At 39.6% G+C, this 14,773-nt stretch overlaps 1 protein-coding gene across 2 annotated transcripts in view; it reads right to left on the reverse strand.

The window, feature by feature from the left end:
- The window catches only part of MMS19 (MMS19 homolog, cytosolic iron-sulfur assembly component), a 32,425-nt gene that overhangs the window by 10,873 nt on the left and 6,779 nt on the right, over nt 1-14,773 (reverse strand). Inside the window, exons 2-9 of one of the 2 annotated variants that reach the window (XM_054581304.1) lie at nt 9,118-9,166; nt 8,833-8,967; nt 7,071-7,131; nt 6,136-6,221; nt 5,677-5,751; nt 5,198-5,267; nt 4,698-4,826; nt 4,548-4,609 (exon numbers count right to left, since the gene is read on the reverse strand). In XM_054581304.1, coding sequence (XP_054437279.1) covers nt 4,548-4,609; nt 4,698-4,826; nt 5,198-5,216 — 210 coding nt within the window. In that variant the 5' untranslated portion in view covers nt 5,217-5,267; nt 5,677-5,751; nt 6,136-6,221; ... (1 more) ...; nt 8,833-8,967; nt 9,118-9,166. Of the gene's footprint in view, nt 1-4,547; nt 4,610-4,697; nt 4,827-5,197; nt 5,268-5,676; nt 5,752-6,135; nt 6,222-7,030; nt 7,132-8,832; nt 8,968-9,117; nt 9,167-14,773 lie in introns of both variants that reach the window. The other variant, XM_054581303.1, reaches the window with a different exon arrangement.

Here is a 14,773-nt window from a genome sequence, read left to right on the forward strand (position 1 = left end):
GAATAACTACCCATATACAGTCCTTGGAAAGCTTAACAACTGGCAGCACCTGGTACCTCTGGAATGGGGAGTAGGGCTAGGGAAGCAAACTGACCTCCTAGGTTGCTCCCCAACTCTCCCCTAACTGCAGAATCTGAAGGTTTAATTCCCTGGAGAGGGTAAGACAGAGCTCGCTAGTCTTGGAAATATAACTGAGGACCTGGGTGCTGTACCAAAAAAGGAGGTCCAAGTAATAATGGTATTGAGTGCTGAAATTTTCTAGCCTCCGATGGGGCTTATAGTCAGACCTTTCCTCTAGGTAAGTCTAAGGTCTTTTTCTAGAAGAACCTGACTAGCCCCCAAAAGGAGAACACAGTGGGAGTTCTCCAAACTGTTCATGTAAGCCACTCTACAGTGAAGCTCATACTTGACAAGCCCATTCATCCCATGTGCTCAGAGCTCCCACTTTGGTCTTTTTATAATCCTCACTTTGAAACACATGCAAACTCCCAAGGATTACCAGTTATCTGAAGAAAGCCTCTAACCTGGAAACAGGAACCAGAAAAACAAAAAACAAAACAAAAAACCCTAAAACTTGGAGGAAACAAAGATCACTTAAGTGGGGAGAATATTTAAAAACAAGATATCAATATTTTCAAAAAAGATAACATAACTCATCTATGAATTAAATAAGAACAGAATGTAATAACACCTCCCCCCCGCCCCAAAAATACATTCAGAGATCATCATCAACAACAAAAGGGTCTTGGAAATTCAAAGCATGAAGGGCAGAAATGGAAAAAAAAAATCAACAGGAGTTGCAGGGAGATGTGCTTCTTCTGTCCTCAGGTCCATTCCTTGGGCTGACCACTGTGGGCTGCATTTCCCAGGCTCCCGTATGGGTTTGGGTTCGGGTTCAGCCAATGTGAGACACTTGGATAAGAATGAAGGGCAGAAGGGAAAAGCCAGGGTATTTCTTCCCATCCCTCTGGCTGCATTGGCACCTTCAGCATTGACAGTATCTCCTTCATGGCTTCACTTCTCACTGATAGGCCCACTCTAGCTTCCAGCTTTTGTTAAATAGTCTCAGCCCCTGGGGTCCAGTAACATCAACTCTACCCTTTGTCCCTCCAGCCTAGGGCTGGTAATTTCTTCCTGCTATCGATAATCTCTGGGCTGCCTCATTTTTGGCTTCTCAGTTCTTTCCTCACTTGTATAAGCAATTTCCTGAAATGACTTCTGTTTTAAATACCAAAGTGGTTTCTGTTTATGGCTTGACTGACATTGTGACTGACAGAAAAGATAAGATTGTGGAATTCTCTCCTAAAGTAACAACAACAACAAAAAAAAGAAGTAGAAAATATGTAAGGAAAGGAAAGAGATTCAGAGACCTAACAAAAGATTAATAGGGGTTTCAAAGAGAATAGAAGAAAGAAATACAAGAAAAATTTCCCAGGACTAAAGGACACGAATTTCTAAATTGATAGGGCCTACCACGTATCAAATACAATGCACAGAAACAGACCCACAGGAAGGCATATCACTGTGAAATTTCAATATATGGGGGCAAAAATCAAACTTAAAAGCTTCCAGAAAGGAGAGGGAAGAGTAAATACAAAGGTTTATGATTCAGAAGGAATTTAGACTTCTCTATGGAACTGAAAACTGATATAAATGCAGAAATGCCTTCAAAATCTTAGAGGAAAAGAATTTCCATTCTTGAATTTTATATCCATATTATTAATAAGTGGGAGGAAAGAATGAGACATTTTAGATCCACAAAATCTAAAAACTTATCACTTTTATGTATACTCTCTCAAGAAGCTAACAAAGGATACACACCACCAAAATGAGGGAGGAAACCATAAAAGGCATACATGAACACAGAAAATAGAAAATCTGATCCAAGAGAAAGGATAAAGGAATCTCTAGGATGACGGTGAAGGGAAATTTAATATCTACTCTGCAATAGGAGTAGGAAGCAACCCGTTGAGACTGTATGGCCAAGTTAAGAATAGTTTCACATTTTTAAATGGTTGAAAAAAATAAAAAGAATAATGCCTGTGAAATATGAAATTATATGAAATTAAAATTCCTAAGTCTATAAATAAAATTTAAAAAATTTTTATTTTTTATTTACAGTTTACTTTTAATACTATTCTGATTTGGTTTGAGGTGTATAGCATAGTGATTAGACAATCATATACTTTACAAAGTGCTCTCTGATATTTCCAGTACCTGCCTGGCAATATATATAGTTACCACAATATTACTGACTCCATACATTGTTTTATTTCAATAAAGCCATTGTACCATATTCCAGTGTCTATGGTTGTTTTCATGCTAGAACAGCAGAATTAAGAAGCTGCAACAGAGACCAGATGGTTTGCAAAGCCTAAAATAAATATTATCTGTCCCTTCACAGAAAAAGTTCACCATCCCCTGCTCTAGAGTGAGCATACAGGTACAGTGAAAGTCAAAGGAACTGTTGCTTATACTAATGTGACCCACTACGATGATGGCATATGGCCAAAATGAATTAATAAAACCATAAAAATATATCTAACACAAATAGTTAAACTAAAAGCCAGGTGTCTCTCTCTCTCTCTCTTTTTTTTTAAATCCTCACCAAAGGACTTTTGTTCATCGCTTTTAGAGAGTGGAAAGGGCACAGGGAGGAGAGAGGAAGGAAGGCAGGGGAGAGAAATAACAATGTAGGAGGGAAACATCAATGGGTTGCCTCTCCTATGTGCCCCAACCAGAGATCGAACCCACAACCTGGGTATGTGCCATGACCAGGAATCGAACCAGTGACCTTTCTGTCTATGGGACAACCCTCCAATCAACTGAGCCACACCAGCCAGGGCCAGGTGTCTCTATTTCAATTGACAAGAGCTTTCTGCTTCCCACAGACTGCAGTGCAGAACACACAAAAATCTGCTCAAAGAGGGATTCTCCTATCATTTTCCATAACTTTGTTTTGCCTAGAATATCTCTGAGAAAATACATAAGCTGTTGGGAGCAGTAATTAACTCCAAAGGGAAAATGTAGGGTAGCTGTAAAGGGGTATACAGAGACTTAATTCTTTATCTTTCAAATGTTGAACCATGCTCATTTGTATTACCTTTTAAAAAAATAAATGGCATACTCTTCCTTGCCCTCAAATTATAAATGCATATATTCCAACAATTCCACTTTTATGAATTTATCCTACTGTTATACCCATATATATGTGAAATGATACACATACAGGGTATGTAAATTGAAGCATTGCTTGTAACAGCAAAAGACTGGCAACCAACCTTAATCCCACAGAGGACTAGCGAAATTAATTAGGTATTTCCATGCAAAGGAATATTACATAGCCATAAAAAATAAAGAGCTAATTTATATACTGATATAGAACATTTTGCAATATATACTGCTAAATGAAAAAGGCAAAAGTACAGGAAAAGTGTATATGTGTGCTACCATTTTGGAGGAGAGGGGGGCATAAACCATTTGCTTATATATGAATGAAAAAAGCTCTGTACAGACATAACTGATAAAAGTGGCTGACAACAGAGAAAGAAACTTGATAGGTAGATTTTTTTTAACCTTTTGGATTTTTGAATCATGTGAATGTATTATCTTCTCAAAACAAAGACAAAATAAAACAAAGCAAAACCAGAGAAGCCTGGCAACTTAACAAAGAGCTTTCAAGATTTCAAAGATATAAGTTCTGAGTTAGAAATAGCGATACTGATTACAAACGAGATGAAAAGAATTTCAGGAGAGAGGTGGTTCTAAGCAACACAATGTCAACTGGGATAAGCTGGTAAGAAATTCCCTATGGTAAAGATGGCTGTGTAACTTTAAAGGCAATGAGAGTCGACACTCAGGTATTGTTTTGCATGCTGGGATATAACTCCTTTCATTTCTTCCAAGCCACTAACACTTGCAGTGATGAAACCCTGAGTATATGGAAATAGAAGGGAAATCAAGATGTAGAATGACAGGAAGGACCAAGGGGGCCAGAGCAAACACTTCCTGCACATACTGTGCTCAAATGTGTCTTGTTTTGTCAATTTGCTTCTATTGCCCACGATGCCCCCTCGGACTCCAGGATCGTATCCTAGGCATCCCTCAGAAATCAACTGAAATCCTATCTATCTTATCTGTGAATTCGGTTTCTGCCTAGTCTGGCTCACACTGAACTCTACTTTCTCTGAAAAACTATTACATCACTTGTTTTGGTCCATAATCTTAAACTGTTACTTAAATGTTTCAATCTTCAAGGGCAAGAACCATGTTTTACCATCCTGTAGCCCTCAGCACTAAGTACACTGGTAAAGATCTTAAGGCTTCCCCTAAATACCTGCTGGATTGAATCCTTCCTCTGATGGCAAATGCTTTTCCACTTCCCAGTTACCTAAAATGTAAGTTCCTAAGGACAGGGATTGTTGCTTTTGTTCATTGCTGTACCCACAATGCCCAGAACTGGGAATGGCAGAAAGCAGGCACTCAACGAATATTTAAATAAATGAGTGAATGAATAAATGAATCAATGAATAAAAGGTGCTACTTACAGGGGTAAAATCAATAGGGAAATAACAGGATGTCACTTCAAACAGCTCCTCCACAAAGGGCCCTAAAGCAAAAGAGAAAGAATGAGGTTGACTTGTAAGCTTCACTCACTGACAAGCCTCAACCAACTAATTCAAGGTACAAGGATATACCCAGGCTATAGTCCCTGGAGATGAGGTCATGCACGATGCGGAAGGCCACCAGAAGATTCCGGGGATCCTTTTCCCCATCCATCACCTGGATGAAGCCAAAAGTGAAGTCAGCTCCTAGGCCCTTCAGCTCTGGGGAAGAGAGATCAAGGTCACTACTGTCTCATGCAGCAGAAAGTTGGGCTTTCTTCTGGCCTGTGTTCTCCCTTTATCACTGCTTCCCCTTTCCTGCCTACCAGAGAGGACCCTTTTTCTTTTCTTATTCCAAGAGAGTACTCAATGAAGAAGAAATGTGCAACAGTATATAGCTGTTACAGAGGTAAGAATTTAGAACATTAGCCCAAATTCTACCGTTCCTTTATTTTACTGGGGAGTGAGTGGATCCCAGTTGCCCTTTATCATTCTCTCAGCGTATTAGCTCTTCTATATAACCCCATGCTAAAATGAGTCCTGCTATTGGAGGAAATAAAAGGCTGTGCTTGATTTTAAGATCTGCCTCTTACCTTCTTCCCGAGTTTGCATGAAGTTGGTGATAATACTGTAGACTGTGTGTCGGTCTACCTGTGGCAAGGACTTGGAGGTAGGAGAGACAAGAAATAAGTAAAGAGAATGCTCAAAGATAACTTATCTGACAAAACTACTTCATGCTTTACAATCTCTAAGAAGACAGTGCTCTTTATACCAGTGTAAGATGAACCTGAGCAAATGCAGAGAAAGGACATGACTATTAGCCCAGCACTACAGCAGTGGGACCAATAACCAAAACCTGTCTGCTCCATGCTTTACTTTCTCTAGATATAAGAAGACCAGACATAATAGCATGCTTCCCTCTTATCCAGTACCAAGGAATAGCACGTAAACATGGTCAAAGACCTGAAACAGTTAAGAACTTCAAAGGTAATTTTTTTTTTTTTTTTTTGCTATTTGTCATTATGTGAAGGGCTGAGAGATAGAAAATACCAAAGTGACTATTATCACTCACCTGTACATGGACCTCCTGGAAGATGGCTTTAAGCACAGAGACAGCCAGTCCTGGGGGCAGGGCCACACACAGGCTCTGGGGGAGAAGAGGAGATATGTGAGCACCCGGGGAATTCTAGCACGGCCTTCAAGACACAACCTTAAAACAGGCCTAATTAGCTACAGTGGGAATCACAACATCCAGGTTCAGCAAGAAGTGAGAAATGTGGTCCCTTTTCTCACGTTGATTAGTTCTTTGCCGTACCTTCCAGGTTGGCTCTGAATTCCAGTCCCCAAAGGATACTTTTACTTTCTACAGTAAACCAGACTGCGAACAGAAATGAAGCTGGCTGACACTAGCTTAGCAGCACATTTGGGCATCTGCTCCTCAGCACTCAAAGATTCACCCCCAAAGGGCAAAAGGGAGAATTCACTGGAAAAGGGCTCCTGCAAACATGGTGTGTAATGAAAAAAAACTCACAAGTGCTCTCAAACCCCGCAGGACAGATGGAATCACAAGATGATGGTCCTTCAGCCTGTTCTCATAGAATAGGATCAGGTGTACCACTGCACAAATCAGAAATTCAGCCATTAGTGCACACAGGCCAGAGGAGGGCTCATGAGGTTTGCTCCTTCCCAGAGTTTTTGAGGGCTGTTACTGCTCGGGCTTCATTACAAATTTTCTCCTTCACAAAGAAGTATGTCCCATGCTCTCCCATTTGAGAGTGTCTTGATTAGACAAGAAAATAGGTAAATATCTTTTATTATCCATTCTTATGTAGGTCCACTGTCAAACCCATTCTCATCCCAAGAACTGCCTTCCCATAAAACTGGGGCTGGCAAACTTTCTCAAAGGGCCATGTAGTAAATCTTTCAGGCTTATAGGATATAGCATCTGTCACAACTACTCAACTCAGTTCAACTTGGCCACTGTAACAGAAACGCAGCATAAACAATAGGTAAGTAAATGGGTGCGGTTATATGCTAATAAGACTTATAAAAACAGGCTGCAGTTTGCCTACACCTGCTATAGAAGGTCATCAAGCTGTTGGTTTTTTTCCTTAGGACTTCAAAGCACTATATTTCATTACTTTTCCACTCCATCTATGAGGCATTACTTAGTCCATTTTACAGAGAGGATATTGAGGGAAAAAAAAAAAACTGTCTAAAATCCAAGACTGTCTTGTCTTCTGTCTCAATTCTTACCATTTCTGTGGCATGTACCAGTGAGGAATGAAGACCCTGAATCAGTAGTTCACAAATACCTCATGCCCTCCCTTTGTCCTTCCCTCCCTGTAAGCTTGGAGTGAACAGACAAGCAAGGCCTTGCTCGGCTCAGCAATCCAGGGAGACACTCCTACTAGTGAAGCCAGTACCTTCCTTCTCCAGGAGCAAGGAGTGACACTGAAGTAGCACCTGTGACAAAAGCTGTATTCCTCGGGCCCGAGTTCGGGGTTCTGGATTCTCCAGAGAAGACCTGGGGGAAGTAGGATACAGAGCCTGACATTACCCAGTTCAAACTTTTAAAGAAGTAAATATTTTGCAATTAGTTACACTCACCCTCTGGGCATGGAAGCCAGCAGAGGAAGGTATTCTGAAGGTGCTTGGCATGACAAATAATAGTAAGGCCAGAGCCTAAAGAGCCAATTCCCTCTAGGATCTGGCATCGTTTGAGGGACATGTGACACCCCAACCACCAGAAGTGCCCATCTCCAGGCAGTGACTGGACATTGGGCTTACTCTTTCTCCCCAGTGGCACAATTGTGACATTCCTCTGAAGTACAGCTTAGCGGCTAGGAGATGATTGGCAGCTGCAGTTACCAAAACAGGAGGAGAGTACATATAGTACTGCTAAAGCAAAAAGTGGAGAGCACCCACCAGGGTCTTAGGGGGAAACCCCCCCATCAACTTTGTAACTAGAAGTTTACAAAGTAACAGCCAAAATAAAAGTTTTAACTAATTAGGATTACTGATATGGAAGGACCTGAATTGAGGTAACAAGGTGATTTATCATTAACATAGCTCTATAGAGGTTACATTTAAATATACTGGAAGGAAGGAATCTAAGTCAGCAAATGTAGGAAGTAGAAGATTTCTGATGGAGAGCTGGCTTGGATATTTCAGTGAAACCTCAAGGATAAGGATATCTGTCCCTAGAGGTAAAAAATGGGGGAAAAAGGGGGAAAAGAATGAGATCTCTCTTGACAGATCCCTAGGATAGGAACTTGAAGAAAGGTCCCTGCTAAGTAGAAAACTATGCATTTAAAAACAGACCAAGGCAGACAAATGCTCATAGCAACATTATCCAGAATAGCCAAAATGTGGAAAAACCTAAATACCCATCAGCTGATAAATGGTTATAACAGAACATTATTCAGCATGAAATACTGACACATGCTATAACAGAGATGAACTCTTTGTGAAAGCATTATGCTATATGAAAGAAACCAGACACAAAAGACCATATATGATGTGATTCCATTTAATGTGAAATGTCCAAAACAGGCAAATCCATAAAGGCAGAAAACAGATTAGTGGTTGCCAGGGGCTGGGAAAAGGAGCGGATGAGAGTGACTGCTAATGGGCATGGAGTTTCTTTTTAGGGGTAATGAAGATGTTCTAAAATTGATTGTGATAAGGGTTGCAAAAATCTGTGAATATAGATTTTTAAATGGTGAACACTGTAAGTGAATTATATCTCAGTAAAGGTGTTATTTAAAAAAAAAAAAAGAACCAAGGCCAGAATAACAAGTAGAAAGGCCAAAACATTGCTTATGCAGGAGAAACGTGTAACGATGACTTACTCCCCTCCCCACCATTTTCTACTTTTCTGTTTTAGAAGACATGACCACGGCTGTTAACAACCTTTGCTAAGACTTGTCAATTATATGGTCTACCCAGTATAAAATACGAGGAAAGCAGTCTATAAGCACATACTTCCTCTGATGCTTGGACTATCTGGTTGTAACACTGGTCTTCCAGCTGTTTTCCCAAACCTTTTCCTATAGTGGGGATCTGATATAAGCTCAGCTTCCTGGCAACTCCCCAGGCAGGACCCAAGGCAGGTCTGAGTCAGATTCAGGATGACTAGAACCCCATGGGGGCAGGCGGGTCTAAAGAAGCACAGATGGAACCCCAGCTCTAATTAAGTAATAGTTGATGGCCTTCAACCACCCACCTCACTCCAAATCTGTGGGGCTGATCCAGGAGCTGGTGTGGCCCACAGGCTGTGTGTTCCCAGCACTTCTTTAGGAGCCTTACTTAGGTGCCATGAAACTTTTTTTCAGGAGAAACACAGGCTTAGCCTGAGGTACTGATGAGGGGATGGGGATGGGGATGGGGATGGGGTGGGGTACAGTAGGAGAAAGTCAGGACCAATTAGTTCCAGGAAAGCAGCAGTATACAAAGTAACTTTCTGAGGCTGGCCAGAGAAATGCATTCCAGAGCAGAGCCTCTTTCTTACCCAAGGGCTTCCACCACTTGTAACACTGTATAGTTTCCAGATTTCACATCTAGAGGAAACAAAAGAAAAGAAAAATATGAAAAAGCAAAAACAAAACCTCATCTGGGGGTTCAATGGCTCTCACAGCAATGTTACCTGCCTACTCTAGGTTTGTACCAGGAGGCCCACCATGCTGGCCAAAAGCAACGCCCCCCACCCCCCACATGAGCAGCACTACTCCAGCACTTCACACATGCAGCTTCAAACATAAGAATTGAAAAGGAAGTGTGTGTATATATATTATTTGTAGATTATACATGTATATGATTGTATATCTAGAAAATATAAGAGAACACTGAAAAAAATATTACAAATAATTTGGGTGGCTGGGCAGAAAATTAATATTATGAAATTAAGAACCTTCATACACACACACACACACCTGTAAAATAATATAAAGGAAGAAAGACTATTTATAATAGCTCCTCCCCCAAAAAAGTAAAGAAAAATGATATAAACTTTAATAATATGAAAACTAAATGGTGAAAACTTTAAAGCACCACTAAGGATCACAAAAGAAAACTCAAATAGAAAGTGCAAATAAATACACACAACACACACACACAGAATTAGGCAAATTCTGAAAAAGAGTAATGGGGGAGACCTTCAAGGTGTTAAAAGATTGTTATACTTTTGAATATACTTGTGAATTTCCATAATAAAAGTAAAAAAAAGAAAATCCAACCAGTGTAGTATGAGTTCATATTCAAAGAAATCAATGGTATAAAATAGAGTCCAGAAAGTACCCTGACCAGTGTGTGGCTCAGTTAGTTGGGTATTCTCCCACAAAGCAAAAGGTCACCAGTTTGATTCCAGGTCAGGGCACACACTTGGGTTGCAGGTTTGGTCTCAGATTAGGGTCAGGGGAGGGGAGTGGGGCATAGGAGAGAGGCAACTGATTGATGTTTTTCTCTCCCATTGATGTTTTTCTCTTTATTCCTCCCTTCCCCTCTCTTTAAAAAAAAAAATCTTAAAAAAAAAAGAAAGTACAGATACAAATACATATTAGAATAAATGTTTTTTTAATCATATTTTAAATCATAATTAATTAATTAATGGGGAAAACAGAAACTTTCAATAAATGGTGTTGAGATGACTGAATAAATATTTGGAAAAAATTAACATTGGCTCTAAATATTTCACCAAAGTTTTCAAATAGATAAAAGAAAAAAACATGAGAGAAAAATTTAAACTATAACAAAATTCAGAAGCCATTAAAGAAAGACTTTAAAAAGACACTACATTGAAAAAAAGTGGGTTTTTTTGCAAGGCAAAAATACCGTAAGACAAATTAGGATAAATATTTCCAATTCTTATAACAAAGGACTATTTTACCAATATATAAAGAGCTCCTACAAATCAATGAGGAAAAGACCAACAAACAATTTTAAAATGGGCAAAACCAATACAAACCCCCCCAAAAAAACAAAAAACAGATATTCCAGATGTTCAACCATATTCACAATAGAAATGCAAATTAAATTATATATAAACTTTTTGTTTTTAACTTACTGGATTGACAAAGATAAAAAAGCTTTGTAGCACTTATGTTTGGTGATGATATGCAGAAAAAGGCACTCTTATACATTGTAGGTGGAGGGTAAGTGGATAAAATTCCCTCAGGGAGAGTAATTTCAAAATTACAAGTGTACATACACTTTTATGCAGGAAATCTTCTCAAAAATTTATTGTATATACTTGTAAAAATGCAAAATAATGCATGTACAGATGATTCACTACAGAATTATAATAGCAAATGACTGCAAACAACAAATGGCCATCAATAAGAAACTAGTTATATGAATTATATAGCACATTCATACACTGGAATTCTCTGTAGCTACTTAGAAAAAAGAAAAAGTTAAAAAAAACCTGAAGAAACCACACACACATACACTGATAATGGGACAAAATTTAAAAGCATAACAGTGTACATAAATAGTATGTTTCTGCACTAATGCCATTTTTCTATCCCAGGAGCTATTGATAATTAAGGATACCACAGTGCAATCAGCCATTATGAATCCTTAGTCTCCTCTGGTCTGTGAAAGTTTCCCAGTCTTCCTTGTTTTTCATGACCTTGACATTGTAAAGAAGTATTTTATAGAATATCCCTCACTTTGGATTTGTGCGATGTTTTCCTCAGATTTATACTTAGGGTATGGATTTGGGGAAGAGCAACACAGAGGTTAAGTACCCCTCTCACCATTTCATACCACGGGTGTAAGAGATTAACATGACTCATCATTGATGATTTTAACTTTGATCAATTGGTTAAGGTAGTGCCAGCCAGGTCTTTGCACTCTACAGCTACTACTTTTCCCTCTCCTGTACTCTTTTCTTTGGGAGTCACTAAGTCCAGCCCATCCTCAAGATGAAGGGGAGAACAAGCTCCATTTTCCTAGAACGAGGAGTGTCTATATACCTAAATTATTTTGAAATTATTCTATAAGGGAGATTTATCTCTCCTTCCTCCTTTATTTCATTCAGTTGTTTATTTTATTTTCATTTTTTTTAATTACCATTTAGTCCTCTTATACCCGCCTCGCACCCCGCAATCACCACACTGTTGTCCATGTCCATGAGTCCTTCCTCCTCTCAGTTGTTTATTTTATATCAGCAGAGACTCATAATCCATTATAAGGTTACTTCGTTGCTCAAATTATCCTATCTCTAGCCACTGAGGGCTTTTTTAGGTTGGCTACCATGTCCTTTTGATATGGCCCATCCTTTTTTTTTTTTTTAAAGCACTTTCTTACTTTTTGGCATTACAAATACAGCAGGCCCTCAAACAAAGTCATTTCATTCAGCGTTGTTTCGTTATAATGTTCATGAAATACTGTAGCAATTAACCCTTGTTTATGTCAATTAGCCTAAGTAAAATGGGTTTCTTTGTAAGTCATTTTGCTTAAAGTCATAGAACCTATTGAACATTAGAGGACTTACTGTGCTCCAAGCTCATCTTGTTAATTTCCCTGCTCCAGCCCTACCGTCAGCCTTTTCTCCAAGACCTGGGTCCTTTTAACGGAGAATGGTATTAGAAACCAAGACATGGGTGTGGGCATGCTCATTGCTACTTTGGTGGTCACTGCTTCCAGGTTTTCCTTAGCAGAGAAAGTTGGGAAATATATGTATGTATTCTAACACACGTGCCTATCGTTATTTCTGTGTCTGTAATATTTTTAATTTTTATTTATTGATTTTTTTAGAGAGAAACGTCCATTGGTTGTTTCACTTATTTTTGTGTCCATATATATTATACTAAAAATAAGATCATATTAAAGTATCACAGGGCTCTGACTGGTGTGGATCAGTTGGTTGGGCATCCTCTGCAAACCGAAAAGTTGCCAGTTTGATTCCTCATCAGGGCACATGCCTGAGTTGCGGTCATGTCGCCGGCTGGGGGCATGCAAGAGGCAACTCATACCTGTTTCTCTCGCACACAGAGGTTTCTCTCCCTCTCTTCCTCCCTCCCTTCCCCTCTCCCTGAACACAAAATCTTTTAAAAGCTTAAGGTACCACAGCATTCCTTTTTCTGACAGTAAGAAACCTGATTCCCATTATCTACCATTTATTATTTTTCAACCCCAGTAAAAGTGTAAATTACTTTCAAAATTGTCAGCCTCTGTGAGAAACAAATTTATAAGCAGAGTGCAGTGTTTGTGCAGTTTTGTCTTTAGCATTGTAGTTTCTGGACAAAATACTGTTTTCCAAAGTGACTTAGATAAGCTTTTCTCCCAGCCCCCTTTAATGTATTACACTTGTAATATAGTAGATTCACTGTCACAGTCTGCATTCTCTCTTAGGATGGAAGGGAAATGTCTCACTTTTTGAATGACGTACCATATGAATATATTACTTATTTTTAAAAATGCAATTTTAATTCACCTAGATCTAACAGAAGCACCTTAGGATATATTTTCAAGGAAGAAACACAAAGTAAAAGGTTAGCAATCTTCTTAAGGGTTTGGCTAACACAGAGGAGCTCTAGCTCAATAAGGTGTGAAATCAGGGAATTACTTTCAGTGGCCAGTTCTGGGCTCCTGACCCACTTACATCTAAATGCAGGACCTAATTAGTTAGCTCTCACCAATACCAAACTTTGGGTACAATGAAACTTTCAGTTCCCCTTAAGTTTGTGATCTCAGAGCAAAAGCTGTGGCTGAGCTGCGCAGAGACCCACTGTGGTACTAGAGTATGGTTAAGTCCAATCAGACAAAGGCAAGGAATGCTCTAGTTGGGAGTCATAGCTCATGACTGGCACCGATTTAGTAGGCATCAGGCACTCTTACCCTATTTGTGCCAGGATGTGGAAGGCCCAGCTGCTGCCTCTGCTCTTGAAGAAGAGCCAAGGGGAAAATGCACAAGTAGTAGGGTAGGGGAAGGGGCGGCAGCCAAACTAACACAACAAACCAAGGAACTGATATTTGGATTCTATATCCCATTCCTTAATGGTAACACTTAAGAGAGATACCCATTTCTGGGTTACAAACCGTAAGAGTATTGCACCATTCAGGAGGTGGAAAAGGATACTCTTTTGGAAATTCCTGGCTAAATAGAGCTCAGGAAACTGCTAAAAAACCCATCTAAAAACTAGTATTAGTAGCAGCTACAGAAGGAGTTAGCAATTACACACAGAAAGTTGACAACTGTTATTAGCAAAGAATATCACTGAACTGAATTGTCCTTCAGCAACCCCACAGTCTTCTGTGGATGCTGGCTAGGATCTATCTTTGGAAATAATTCAAGTGCTGTAAGACAAAGATTTGCTCAATAGGCCCTACTCAGTTGTCTCTAACACTTTCATTAAAAAAAAAATTCAGGTATAATTTCCACATTGAAATGCACAGACATTAACTGCAGAATATGAGTTTTATCAAAACTGTACCGTGAGCTCTGGCTGGTGTGGCTCAGTGGATTGAGTGCCAGCCTGAGAACTAAAGGGTTGCTGGTTCGATTCCCAGCTAGGGCACATGCCTGGGTTGCAGGCCAGGCCCCCAGAAGGGGGCGCGTGAGAGGCAACCACACACTGATGTTTCTCTCCCTTGTTCTCCCTCCCTTGCACTTTCTCTAAAAATAAATATATAAAATCTTAAAAAAATAATAACAACAAATTACATCTTGAGTAACCAACACCCCAATGAAGATACAAAATATTTCTATCACCTAAGAAAGTTTACTCATGCCCCCTGTTAGCCAATTTCCACTCCTATAAGTTGCCTCAAATTTTATAAGTGAAAGACTTCTTCAGCATTCAGCATATATCAAGAAACTTGCTGCTGCTTTTCCTGGAGGAGCCACCAGGTTAAGAGGAGTGTTGCCTTCTCTCCCCACCATGGTGTGCGCTCATCCAATGATATCAATGCACTCCAAAACGGGGGAGTTATTTGGCAAAAATGTCACTTTGCATGTTGTGTGCAAGACTCTCATTCGACCAGATATTGTGAACCTTGTTCACACCCACTTGAGCACAAATAGACAGACCTATGCTGTCCGTGAATTGGCAGGTCATCAAACCAGTGCTGAGTCTTGGTGTACTGGCTGAGCTGGGGCTTTAATTCCCCGAGTTCGAGGTGGTGGGACTCATCTTCTGGCGAGGATGGTTTTGCAAATATGG

The sequence above is a fragment of the Pteronotus mesoamericanus genome, unplaced genomic scaffold, assembly GCF_021234165.1.
Source record: "Pteronotus mesoamericanus isolate MK-2021 breed Mesoamerican mustached bat unplaced genomic scaffold, CSHL_Meso_final contig_657, whole genome shotgun sequence".
NCBI lineage: Eukaryota > Metazoa > Chordata > Mammalia > Chiroptera > Mormoopidae > Pteronotus > Pteronotus mesoamericanus.